The sequence below is a fragment of the Calidris pugnax genome, unplaced genomic scaffold (assembly GCF_001431845.1).
Source record: "Calidris pugnax isolate Ruff unplaced genomic scaffold, ASM143184v1 scaffold14, whole genome shotgun sequence".
Taxonomy (NCBI): Eukaryota; Metazoa; Chordata; class Aves; order Charadriiformes; family Scolopacidae; genus Calidris; species Calidris pugnax.
The window spans coordinates 11,160,848-11,175,127 of NW_015090793.1; the positions used below are offsets into that span (position 1 = coordinate 11,160,848).

The window sequence follows — 14,280 nt, forward strand, 5'->3', positions numbered from 1 at the left end:
CAACTGTGATGCACAGGGGGTGCTGGAAACCAGAACTCTGGGAAAGGGGTAGGACAAGGGGTAATGGTTTTAAACTAAAATAGCATAGATTCAGGCCAGCTATAAGGAAGATATTGTTTACAATGAGGGTGGTGAAACACTGGAACAGGTTGCCCAGAGAGGTGGTAGATGCCCCATCCCTGGAAATGTTCAAGGTCAGGTAGGACCTCAGGGTCTAATTGAAGATGTCCCTGCTTATTGTAGGGGGGCCTTTAAAGGTCCTTTCCAACCCAAGCTATTCTATGATTCCATGAAAGTATGGGTCTATACCAGATCCCACCTGTTGATGGTGTCTCATGAAACAGTTTAAAATAACTCATGAGACACTGTAAACATTAAAACATGCATAGAGGTGGTTTTTGTCACTGAAAACCACTGTAACATACTAAGGAACTAGATAATCAAAGGAAAAATGGTGATCATTTACTATGCAGATCTCTTGTTTCCATCACAGTCCAGAAGAGTTGCAATTACCCTGATGTTGCACAGTCAGAAAGCAGGACAGGTCTGCCCACCACCAATCATGACTATAATTCAGACTATCTATCTCAGATTAACACCAGGTATGGGAATTAAATTTATGTTTCACGGTATGAAAAAGTATGCCTATCAAAAGCTTTTCTCTTACATAGTAACAAATGACTAAAATGAAGCTATTTTGGAGAGTCTGAAGTCTTACAACAGTGCCGTACTCATAACCACAAGTGTAAGTTACTTCCTTGCTCAAAGGGATGAGATGTTATTTTGGCACTGTTATCTGCTTTATACATTTTCTCTGTAATTTTCACCGTGGCTTTATTTGTATGTGGTGTTCACTGGAGGTGAAGGTAAGTTGGGTTTCAAACAAGTTTCTAGTGCTAAAGAGATGTCCAAAACAGGTTTGGTTTGCTGGGTTTTTTAAAAAATCTTTGACTGTAGACTACATTAAAAAGTAAGACACACATCTACTGTCACAATAATTATGTTGTTGTGGGGTTCTTTTCTATTTATTTTGTTTGCTTTTTTAAAAGATGCTTATGCAAATTGAATCAACTGGTTAGTCAATGCTGAAATGACACATCCTTTACCTCAGTAAACATTCAAAACCATCCCTGCAGAGGCTCACTGGAGCAGTAAGATAATTTATTTATTCATTTAGATTTTAACCAGATTTTCCTCATATCCTGGGCAGCACACATACATTAAGGAAAAACAAACAAACAAACAAAAACCCAAAATAAGCCCACGAAAAACAAGCCAACAAAAATCTACACAAACTTTGAAGATCTTAACAAATTAATGCTATTACTACAGAAAAAGTAATGAAATTTGCATCACTTGGTAGTTGCGATCAAATCTTCTCCTAGGTGATTAACAAATTAATTGAGGTTTATCCCCTAAAATTCCCTCATCTCTTTATTTACAAACTCTTTTTTTGCTGCACGTACTTTGGTTTCACGCTTGCTTCAGCGTCAAGCTTTTCTGGCTTATTATGAAATAAAGTTGATTCTGAGATGCTTTTATATTTCTCTCGCCCAATGTGATACTTTCCTGTAAGTCCCATCATCTATTTTCCAGGTGCTTTACATACCCTTATCATCAGAACAGCTTTCCTGATGTCACGAACTCCATCATAAACCAAGCGGGAGGCATCTATGAACTCATTCTCTTCAAATGGCTGTGGGACATTCGCACTCAAAGCTTCAATGGCAACTTCAACTTGTTCAGCAAAACGTGGCATAACTAGATTAAACAAAATGAAAGGCAGTAAGATTAGACACCTTCTTTCATTTTCCTCCTTCCCTTGGGCATAAATACTTCCCAGCAGACACGGTACATACTCTCAGTACAATTTCAAGATCCAGGAAGGCTCATGGGATGAGTCTGTACTGGCTCTATACGTGCCAAGCTCTGGCACATTTTCTGCCAGCATGAAAATAGCCATCTTCATATTCTCTCCTCCAATTGTACAACAAAGAAAGCAAAACTTCCTTTAAAAAGTGTGAGTTAGTAACTTTTAAAAGACTGCAACATATTTGAATTATCAGTAAAGCACTTTAAAAACCTTTAAAAGTTGGAATGAAGGCAGTAACCATTTATACCAAGTGATCAAAGCAAAATGTAGCCATTATGACTACTAGTTTAGATAACTAACTGCAGTGTAGCTCATGTTGAATAATAATAATTGTATAAGAGACAAGACATGTTTAGAATGCAAAATTTAGCAAATTACTTTTGTGAAGGCACATAAACAGACATTCTATCATCATGTATATAACAAAAAATAAACACAGATGTAACTTAGTGGTATTATAAACCGTGTTATGTGCTTCATTAATACATATCTTAAATAAATTATATACTTATATAAATAGTTTAAAGGCATTCCTTGAAGTAACCAGAGGCTTTTCTTCAAATTTTATACAGGATTCCTCTGAAAGTATAGTTTTCTCCATATCACATATGCTTATAATAAATGTTCCCTAAATCAGTCCCCTAACAACTTAAACGAAATCCTACAAAGAGAAACACAAACAACATCAGGTCCCATTAATTCTAATGCACCTATACTCCTGCACTTATTTACTCCTATTCTTCAATATTTTAACATTAATATCGGAGGACTGGGCTCTCATATACCACAGGACAAATAGAATCAATGCTTCATTAGAAGCCTGGATCCAGTGTGATTAATTCTTACAATTTTAAAGGAACTTGGGTCAAGCTTAAGATTTACAGATAGCTGTCTTTTCATTATATTCACATAATTTTTATTATTTGTCACCTTGTAGTGCCTAGGTATCCAAATCACGTACCATTGGCTTTATTATTTTGGTATTATAATCGAAAGAACAGGAAAAGATGACTTCTAATTCAGACAGTCGCCTTTTTTGTTGTAATATTATCTTTCTTTGTCATCTTTTCCCTAGACCCTTTTTTTACAACACTTTTTGGTAGCCTGATGAATAAAAGGAGGAATTTCCAGTGTCTTTTTCATCAAGGGCAGTGATAATCTTTTGTAGGAAGTAAACTGTCACTGTGGCAGGAAACCACATTTTCTTCCTGACTGAATGTCCTTAAATATATCTTACTCGTAATGAAAACTACGTTTTATGCATCTTACTAAGTATCTGATTTAAAGTAAAACCATGAAAAAAATTATTCAAAACTAGTTTTCTTTTGAAGATCAACTGGCAGCAGCTATGAGCCAACCTTTCTGTTTCTGGCATGTAAGTATTACTGGATGTTAGAGTGGAACCCTTTAAAGAGATATATCTATTCCAATTTTGTTTATTCTGCCTAAATATATATACAAACATATATATGTTCATGAACACAGATGAAAGAACAGAATTATATCTTTTATGCAGATAATGTTCTTTAAGTGATATAGTGGAGAAAACAGGAAAAATTAACAGCAACAATATACATAAATAAAGTAAACATTAACAAAACATTGCTAGACAGAAGGGAAACATTTTAAGCAGAAAAGGAGTTTGAGAGCTGAAGTTTTGGAAAGAGTAATAATAAATGCATATATCAAATTATCTTAATTAATGGAACACTTGAAAGTGTAGTAGGAGACTAATATGATTGCATAAGAAAGTCTCTGGCCTGAAAATCAAAAAGCAATCACTAAAAATACAACGAAAACAAGTAAATGTAAAAAAAAAATAAAAATAAAATAATATAATAATAATAATAAAAATAATAAAATAATGCAAAAATGGTAATGGAAAAGCAGGCAAAGAACCCTAATATTTAGGGTCCTTAAGTTTCTTTCTCAAATTTCCTAAATAGCAGAGGTGGTCAGGTATTTAGCATAATAAATAGCAAGTGAGACAGACCTGAATTAGGAAAGGGCAGTTTGGAGAATATTTGCATACACATAAAGAAATGTATCTATTACATATGTCTCCAATTAAGAGAGCATAGCAAAATTTACCATGCAGTTCTTAAAAAAATAATCAAAGCAATTTCTGAACCATCTTTGAGCATGTGAGAAAACGAATAACGGTGAAAGTTCCAGGGATTTAGAAAAAGAAAAAGAAGCAAATAACTATTTTTATAAAGGTAGAGAAGAAAAGAAGGAAAAAATATAGGGTATTCAGCCTAATTTCACTACACAGAAAGAAAATGAAACATGATGTAGAGCAATTTAGGCTTAATTATCTTGTAAATAATGAGCAGATGTCGGAGAGGCAACAGATTTGTCAAAATAGGTTGCACCGAGCTATTACAATATTTTTCTTGACAGGGCAGCTAACTAGTAGGTTGGGAGAAGCAGTAGATATGATACAGCTTGACTTCTGTTAAGATTTTTAACATGTCCACAAATGACATTCTTAGAAACAAACCAAGGGAAATGTAAATTAAATTATTATAAGCTGTACATGGAACTTACGAGAAAAAACGTCTCAAGGAATTACCTGTTGTACATTCCCATACCAGAAAGACAAGTCCCATGGACTTTTGCAACGTGTCTAACTATTTGATGCTACTGTAAAAAATGGCAATGGTCAATCTAGAATTATTAGAATATATGCAAAAAGACTTGAGAGAAGATACTGTGAAGTTGTACAGTAAGGGTCTAGTTGGAGTACTGTGCCCATTTTTGGAGGTCCAGATGAAAATTTTTGTAGCGTGTGTACAAGAAAGGTGCTAAAATATTTTTTTAAAAATCACATATTTTGTGCTTGTATCCAGACATATATTTCTATGTTTCATTAACATAATTTAGTCCATACTCTTTATCTAGAAACTATTTCTGAATCATGTTTAAAAGCGTCAAATGAAGGAATTAGGAATTTCTGCCAACTCCTTAAGGAAATTGTTTATAGCCTGATAGATTTCGCTGCTCAGATTGTGTTTATTTAGTTAACCATCACAATACATTTCTCGACTTGCAATATATATTTTAATTTACATTTAAGACCTAAATGTTTTGTTTAGGCTACAATTTTTTTTTTATTTTTACTTGACCTATGAATATGAAAGCACACAACAAAAGCAGGCAGGAGAAACATGCTTTATTTGTTATGCTAGTCTGGTCACAAGCAGACCCTCTGAAGTTGTAATCTTAGACAAAGAGATCTACCAAGGACATACAGAAGTGAAATATTTTAAGAAATTATTTACCCCACTGGTATCATGGAAATTGTTGTTAAAAGTATTCAACAGGCAGCTATAGGGTCTTTGTTGAGCACCTGACCTTGCAAAATATGGTATAATAAGAACACTCTCAGTGGAAATAACATTTAATTTCTAAGAGATATTTTAAACTCATTCTTCACCAAAAAAATGTTATTGGGCTTACAACCACCCTTTTCTTGCAATGGATGTAGAAAAGGAACAAATAGATAGGGGTCAAAGCAGAGCTCAATTGTGAAAGGATGACAGGCTTTTTCATGTTTTTCCATATTCTCTCTGGAAGGAATTTTTTTCCTCTTCTTTCTAAATTTTAATGTCGTTCAGATGAGCCAATGAAGACTTACACCAACAATCTAGATTGAAGCCCCACAGGTAATTTTTCTCACTGTGCCACTAGAAAGATGCCAACAATCATGACTCCATTTTCAGATTGGAGAAGTAGATTCATAAGCATTGGGCCACAGGGATGAGATGCAAAGTTACATTTTGTTCATTTTGGTGATCATGAGGCACTCATTTTTGACCACATGGATTACCATGGGTAGTGCCAATTGTATGTGAAAGCTTCTTGCAACAATTTTGACCTTGCAGACCTGGGTAGTTTAGTCCTTAATTTACATTTTTACACGTGAACATATCTACTGTTTCAAAATGGAAATAGCTAATAAACTATGTTATGAATTGCTTGTCTTCTAATTGCATTTTTACATGATGGTAATTTTTGATTAGACAAGAAAGAAAAAAACATCTTAAACTAATGAGATGTTGTTACTAATAGTTTCTCTAAACATATGCTGTCAGTGAAGTTTTTGGAAATTGAGTTAAGAACTGTATTATTCTCTAGTTAAGGTTATCGGGCCACGTTTGAGAAGCTCCATGACATTGATGTATGGGGAAATACCTAACTCAGCCGCACTCACAAAACCTCCAGTCTTTCTTATCTGTATTTACTGCAAAAAGGATACTCTTATACTGACAGTGAAATAGCTACAAGCAAAACTCAGGCAGAGGCATAAAATCTGTATCTAGAGTTGAAACTTGTAAAGGCATCAGTTAGAGGATTACTCATTTCTTACATACAGAGAGATTTGTTATGAATTTCAAATTCAGAAGCAAATCGATACTTTGAGGGAAAAATTAAATATTGGTTTCATAGTTAGAGCTGTGGTCTTGAAAACAGTTATGCATACAGTTAGACTGAAAAATGTGATCCATTAACATCTCTCAGTCTAACTGTATGAATTAATTAGGCACCTGCATAAATGTTGACAGAATCAGGTCCCAAGTTAATAGCAACACTTCTAATTTACTGACATAGTCATTCTAACAAATAAGGATTTTAAAGCCTTTCTGTAGATGAGTTTCCAATGGCCCTGAAAGTAGATCACTGCCAACAAAATCTAGACTAAGCTGTTGCTGGATTAAAACTGAGAGACAACAAAGACAAAATTACTTCAACTGATTAACTTATTTGTTTGGTTTTTTTGTTTTTTTACTGTCAGCATAATAGAAAACTAGCACACCACCATGAATGAATTCATGCCTTGATACAACATGTAATTTCTTGTGAACCACCCTGCCCACACAGAAAGTATTTTCTCTAGAGCTTTTTCTATATTACTTGTGAACTACCCATATCACCTACATATTAAAATGATCAAGTAATTATCAATTTTATAAAAATATATTCTCTACTGACTTTTTCTTCTGTGGTAATAGTTTGTACTGCAATGTTTGTACTTAAAAACATAGCCACCATGTTTGTTTAGTTACATGGGAACAATAAGACCACCGATAGAAGGGAAATGTTAGGTTACATAGCAACATTATTGAGATAAAAAAACATAAAGTTTGGGCTTTATTGTTTATAGCATTAGAATATGAAGTTTTATTACCTACAAGATTAAATGAATGCCTATCTAATTTTATGCACTTTTATGACCTTATTATATAGGAACTCGAATTCCTCACAAACTTAAGTAGATGCAAATTTTCAGTAACCTAGAAAGGTAGAACTGAGACACATAAAAACAATAAAGGTCAAGGTTCCTCCAGCTACACAGGTTTCTGATTCTTAGTGGTATCAGTGGGAGTTAGAATCCTTGGCCTGCTTTCTTCTTCATATATCTGAAAGTTAGAAATTTGTGCTTCCCTATACCAAATGGAGAGCAATAGATGTTTCCATTAGACAATTAATTATACTTACTTTAAGAAAGCATTTCAAGTTCAGCTTAATAAAATTCTGATATTCCTCTGCCCATTGAACACAGAGGAAGGACAGGTTACTGGCTTTGAACAGATGTCTGCTTTGGGCAACCAAGTTTAGGCATAAATAAATCCCATTCATGAACCAAATCCTAGAACAATTTTGGCTCTAAATCAGAAGGGTGCCTTGGAGGCTTGTGGCTAAGCAGGAAGTGGCTGCTTTCTATCCAAACCTCACTAGAACTGAAGGGTTCCCAATGGTTTCAGCTTTGGGGCGCTTTTTCTAGCCAGCAGATTATTTTTGAATGGCATCAGCTGAGCTATTTCTTAGAACTTCATTTTAGAGACAAACACCTACTCAACTCTTTCTAGTATCTGGTCTGATTTAGGCAAGACTATTCAAGAATGACATGGCAGTCTAAAGGTTTGGACCGCTACATTACTAAATGTTGAAAGGATCCCTGAAAATCTCATACAGAGAATCTGTGCTTATACTAAACATCACTGTTGTGTAAGTCACATAAATCAACAAAATTATCCAGACTGACTGGCAGTATTTTAAGCTAAGGGTTATCAGGGAAGACTAATAAAGCAAAAATCCATGAATGACCCACTATATTAAAAAAAATATTATGCTCTCTTAGGAAAAAATCCAACCTCATACCTTCTCATATCATAATTTACAAAATTTCAGTCATGATTATTATATTGCTAATTAAAAAGAAAAAGTTTTATAAAGCTCTACTGAAATATTAAACAATGTATAACAGTATTAGACAAACCGGTTTCCAAAATGCAGATTTGATTTAAATATTTTGTTGCTTAGGTAGATGTATGCTTCCATCTGTGTATCTTTGTTGCGCACATTGTACATGTATACACACTTATATGCATACATATACTGATAATACATACATATATTAATAATGTTTTGGTTGCTATGGATGAAGAAATGACCATATATAATTATGTCTGTGTTTTACATCACTGGATTGGGTTTTCAGAGTTATGTGCTCAGAGAACCAGTGACTGACTTCTGTTACAGCTAAAAACTCATAAGTAAAAATGTGAATCCTCACCAGTTCTGGATATCAAACCCTATGCATCTCACATTGGTCACCCAGCAAAGAGGAAAAGCAGAAATAGGGTAAAATTTGCAGCATGATGGTTTAAGTGCTATGGCATAGAAAAGGATGAAACAACACTGTCCAAACCACAAGAAAATCTTTTCTCTTCTTGCTGTTTTACTGATTCACTTTTCCCCCAATGAAATGGTTAAAGGATAGATGTAAAATAATGAAACTGCATACCCTATAGCATTTTGCAGTAAACACAAGACTTTCAGGAAGAATCAGCCTTTGCTGCCAATGCACTGCTTCACCGGTTTAGCCACAGACCATAAAACCAATGTTCTCAGGGTGCCTTGAATTTATTGGCCAAGTCCTGACCCTTTGGCCCATATGTGTTAAATAAGTCTGGCACTTCACAGAAGGCTCTCACTTCATCTGTGGGTATATGCAACTATGCGGTATAGACCTGCTAATGCAACAGTTTCAGGAAAGTTGGATTTGGTCGTGTGCAGTTCAGGTGAGCTGTACATTATAGTCATTAATGGGATGTCTTGAGTTAAATTACCAAGTACTGGGACATATGGACACATAGAAAAAGACCCAAACCTTCAAAATGTTACTGATTGGACTGTCATTCGCAGGAAGGGAGAGAACCAAGATAAATGGTGTCTGCAGGGAGGTGCCTCATGGCCAGCATAGGCAATCACGTAACAAAAGGGTACATCACAAAGAGTACAAGGAAGGATAACAAATGACGGCTGCAGGGACATATGTGTCTCACCAATTTCAGATGTCTCACTCATTCTCCTGCCTACTTGTGCAAATAAAGACTGCATACAGTGAGTACCCCCACAATATTATTTCTACTAAATGAAACTCCCTTCAAGCTAATATTTCAAATAAAATCTAGCTGCAACTCTTCAAAAAATCCCCTCAAGAAAACAGTTGCATGCTGTTGAACTCAAAATTACTTATATAACACAAGCAAAACACTCTTTCTGGCTTTAGTTATAAGTTTGTGTATATCCATACATAGGTGTGTGTAGGCAAGGGGATGCGAGTAATGACAGTGTTTTATTTTAAAAGATTATTGTACAATTCACATTTCTATTCACAAAACATTCTGTTGCAGCTTTGCAATATTCACTGATTTTTCTGCCTATATTTTCTAGATTTGGTATACATTTTTTTCTACCTCCACAACTATCCTCCTTACTTTAAAAATAGCTCATAAGAACACAATATTTGAATAGCAACCAAGTAATAATGGTTTACAAAAATGGACAATTCTATTTTACTAACCTACTATTCATTATCTAAGGTGTCTGGCACATTAAAATAGATAATCCTAGTCTTTTTTAAATCTCTTGGTGTTAATTTGTCTCCAAATCCCCACATTTCTTTAATTTTGTCATCCTTATCTTGACCTTCTTCCATTTCTGGAAGATAGTTAGGCTGTAGAGATCAAAGCTGAAACAACTATTTGAGGCATCCAATTAATATCTTCCTTAAAGTACAGGCTAACATCTTAAACACTGATGTGAGGGCATTGTGCATGGAAAAGGTATCTTTGCTCAGCTGCCAATAATGATGCCATATTTTTTCTGAGAGGATGAATTAGTTCAGAGCGTTCCTGTTAGTGTAGATAATATAGCTTAAATTGTTCCATTTACCTAGAGAAAATAAATAAAATTCTCTTTTCATGTTGTATTTCTGATCAGGAGACTCCCCTACTCCCACCAGCCAAACCAGCATTTTCCTTTTGGCAAATTTTGCTTCTGTCTATTCACCTGTTAATTAATACATTATACACCAACCACAGCGCTGACCCCTGAAGTGTCACAGGATTTATCTTTCTGCCTGCTGAGAAATGGTCATTTATGCTTTGCTTGTGCCTTGTAACCAGCTCTTAATCCATCAAAGGCCTTAACATTCACTCCATGGTTACCTATTTTCCAAGCAGCTCTGTGCTCAGGACTTTATGAAAAACCTTTGAAAATCTAAATCAATTATGTGATAGTCTCCCTTAGTACTATATTCTATTTTTAAACTCTAAAAGTGGAGAGAAAAAGAAATGGTATTTAAGCTTTCAGACACAGTGGTGATTTATTAATCTCTTATGTATCTCATTTAATTGTTTTATAATATATTTTACAGGATTTCTTACTGTATTCCTCTGCTTATTGAACACTGTCTCTCTGGTTAAAAAGTCTTTGGATCAAACCAAGCACTAGAGGAATATAATGTCGAGCATTCTTTGGTCTTTTGTAAAATACCTTTTTTTAAATAATGCATTAAATGTTTTTTCTTAGTGATATCTTGACCTTTAGATTTCAGTTTAGCAAAACTTTAGAGAAAATGCTACAGTACTTTGCAGAATAAAAGCTGTAATTTCATCAAAAACTGTAGATAAATGATCTCATGTTCTCAGCATGATGGTACCCATAAGTTGTACTACAACTACCTGAAAATCCCATAAAACCTGAATTTAACATCATTTATTTTTTAAATTGGCTCCATTTTGCAAATTTTAGCTCTCCCTCAGATTCAAAATGGGGTATTTTTTTGATTACAGCTATGCTTAAATACGTCTTCTTGCTTCCACATTTTGTTTCCCTTCATATCACTGCTGAAAAATTCGTCTTCACCACATTTTAGTACTAGCTTTAATAATATCATTGAGCTGCCTTTTCCTAGTGATAAATATCTATAAAGTTTGTCCTACTCTCACTGATAAAACTCTTACAGGCTTACTGCTGAACTGTCAGTAGTGCTGATTTTCAACTTTAGTCCATTCAGATAAAGACAAAATAAAAAACGTATGTCAAAACAGAAGTCAACGAGTGGTCTACTTAAAAACAGCTAGTTACAAAGTTACTAGGATATCTTTAAAACATGCTAAAAGCTGAAACTTAGATTTCTGGTCTGAATTGGACAATTTTAAATTTCCAATGTCCTTCACAGGATTGAGTGAGCCAAGTAATATGGTACTTGATCTTCCAGGATGGTTTCCAGACATCCCAATGCAAACTGAAGGAAAACAAAATAAAAAATTGGAACCTTTTCAAAGTCCTTCCCAGGGAGTTTTGGTGCCATTTGTTCTGCTTTTTCTCCTTCATTTCCCATTCACTCCCTTTCAATACAGCCCTGCAAAATCCACTCTAGATTTCCCAATTTAAATTCAACCCTCTGAACTTTAAAGTCACATCTTTTTTTTCCTTCCTTCATCTGAGAAATCTAGAAAAATAATATTCAATCTCATTACGTGTTACTTGATTTCTTTCTACGTACAATTCTTTTTAGTAATTTAGAAACTTATGCTTCTCCTCTGCAGTTTTCTCAAGCAATTGCTGAGTAAGACTTCAATCTCCACCTTGTTAAAGGCAATGGGACACTCTGAGCTGGCCTGGCTTTCTGTTTTTTCTTACTCCTTTCCCTTGCTTTTCACCTTTTTCTTTGCTTTTGACCTTTACTTTCCCTTTTCCTTCCACCCTTCTCTCCTTTTTTTTTTTTTTTTTCCCCATGGACCATTTGTAGTAGGATAATTTCACAGTCCTCCCCAAATGCAGAATACTAAAATAACATTTCACAGGAGCCATCAGCATGGCCCTGCTTACCAGTCCCTGGGCTGTGTCAGACCCTGGTTCCCCTCACTGGGCCATATTGTGACTCCCACCTGTGGGCTGACATCCCAGCCTGGCCTCATCCCTGTCCACATGGAGGTGCCTGATGCCCAGGGCTGGGAATGTCCCCAGGGAGCCACTTGGTCTTGCTCTTTAGGAAACCAAGCTAAAGATATTAGTAAAACTTCACAGTGCCTCAAAAAGCATATAAAAATTAAACCCTGAAGGTCTGGTATACTCCTGCACACAATTAACATCCAGTAAAATCTATAAGTTTTGTCTTTGTTCCCAGCAAGCCCCGTAAACTCTATGGTTTTATACTTTTCATCTGGGATTTATAAGAAAGCCAGCAACTGAGAGTCAATTTTTTATTTTGTTTTTAAAGGAAAAGAAAAGCGTGCAATTTTAAAAAGACATTAACCAATACTTCACTCCCTAATACTGCTGTCAGAGATAAGAGTCTAGCTTCTACCGAGTATTTGGCTATGAAGGCAGTGATTAGTCAAACACAGGCAAGAAAGCACTAAAACACTAAAAATCCCACCCTGTATATTCCAAAGGCAGTAAAGTAAAGCAACAAATACAACTTTAAGGTGAAACCAGTTATTAAAATAAGGTTTGCATTGTTTCAATGTCTTGGAACCTACCAATATCACTTTCATTAAAGATTAATTTTCTCCCTCCCAAAAAAAACATTAGCAAAGTGTTTCTGGGGTCCAAAGTCAGTACTCATATAATAGTATGGAAGCTCTGGAAAAGGAGACTTAACAGAGGCTTTCCTTGCCTGAGATGATAGTTAAAATTAAATAATAATTATAAGAGAAATGCAATATGCTTATTTCTTTTCCATTGTCATTTAATTTTTTCCCAGCTTTCAAAAGCACTTCATTTGAAAATCAATAAAGTTTCAGTTAAAAATAAGGAGAAATAAAGATGAAGATGATAAGATACTCATCATTGAATTTCTCTCTGAGATTTTATGTGCATCTGTGGATGGAGCCTGACTCCAAGTAAATCACTTTCATAATTCTTGAGTGCTTGATAAATCTGCACAGGATCTCAAGCTAATGAATAGAACAAATATATAAATATATGTTTATATTCATATATACCTCACTGCATTATCTTATATACCTTATTATCATATATACCTTATTGCATTATCTTCAAGTTGTACAGGGGAAAAATCCAACCCTCTGGGTTCAGCCAGAAGTAAAGTGAACAGGAATGTTGCACAGGAATTAGTGGTGTAGAGCCAAATGGAGTGGCTCCACAGACCATAGGCTGAAAATGACGGTACTGATTCCTGACCTGTCCCCAAAAATGTCTCTCTGCAGCTCATAGGAAGGAGTCTGTGTCAGTTAATTTCTACAGTTTGGTTTGAATCTACAAGCACTGTGGGTGTTCAAGGCACAACTGTCTAGCCATAATCACAATCATAAGAATCCACACTTCAGCTATAATTTCCAATAAATCATAATGAAAGCTCAGAAAAAGAAGAAATTCTATATTTTTGTTAATGTGATTTATCTGTGCAAATAGGGATTGGGGTCCTTAGTAGGGCTAAAAGATAATAGGCTGGGGCAACAGTAACACAACAAGTAAGAGTAAATAATTGCAAGATCTTGTTTAGCTCATTTTGCTGATTTCCGTGCTTAAAGCTAACACAGAAGCTGCCAAACCTATGGCAGTTTTTGCTTTTCTGCCTAGTAGGGAGATGTCTCATTGTTTTGTCTGAATGTCACATTTGTTCTGTCCTGAACTGGTGTAGCCTCATTTGTTCCTTCTAAAATAATCCTGCTGATTTTGAAGCACAGATAAGTAAGTTCAGCCAGATATGGGAGGATCAGCTCAGATATTTTCATACATCTAAACTCTATGCATCTATATCACAGCTGGTCACTCATACAGTGCGTGGAGACTCAGTCCATAAAGTCAATGGAATTGAAAGCATGATTCATCCAAACAAACTTTGAGATGAGAGCACTTGCTAATGCTGCCTGCACTGAACAATTCAGATGCACATGGCAACGGATAATACTGAGTATAAAGGAGTCTAAAATGATCATCTTAGATGTAATCACTTATACCTAGATGAATCTAACCCCTGCTCTGTGAAGGCAAAAACAGTTTAAAAAATAAAAGTGCTTTTCCCAATATACCCATCTAGCAGACTTTCATACTTTTTATGTAATCTATTTATTTTATATAAT

At 35.0% G+C, this 14,280-nt stretch overlaps 1 protein-coding gene across 3 annotated transcripts in view; it reads right to left on the reverse strand.

Moving 5' to 3' along the window:
• The window catches only part of CTNNA2 (catenin alpha 2), a 512,036-nt gene that overhangs the window by 42,968 nt on the left and 454,788 nt on the right, over positions 1 to 14,280 (reverse strand). For all 3 annotated transcript variants that reach the window (XM_014966825.1, XM_014966827.1, XM_014966824.1), the window contains one exon: positions 1,610 to 1,761. In XM_014966825.1, coding sequence (XP_014822311.1) covers positions 1,610 to 1,761 — 152 coding nt within the window. The remainder of the gene's footprint in view (positions 1 to 1,609; positions 1,762 to 14,280) is intronic.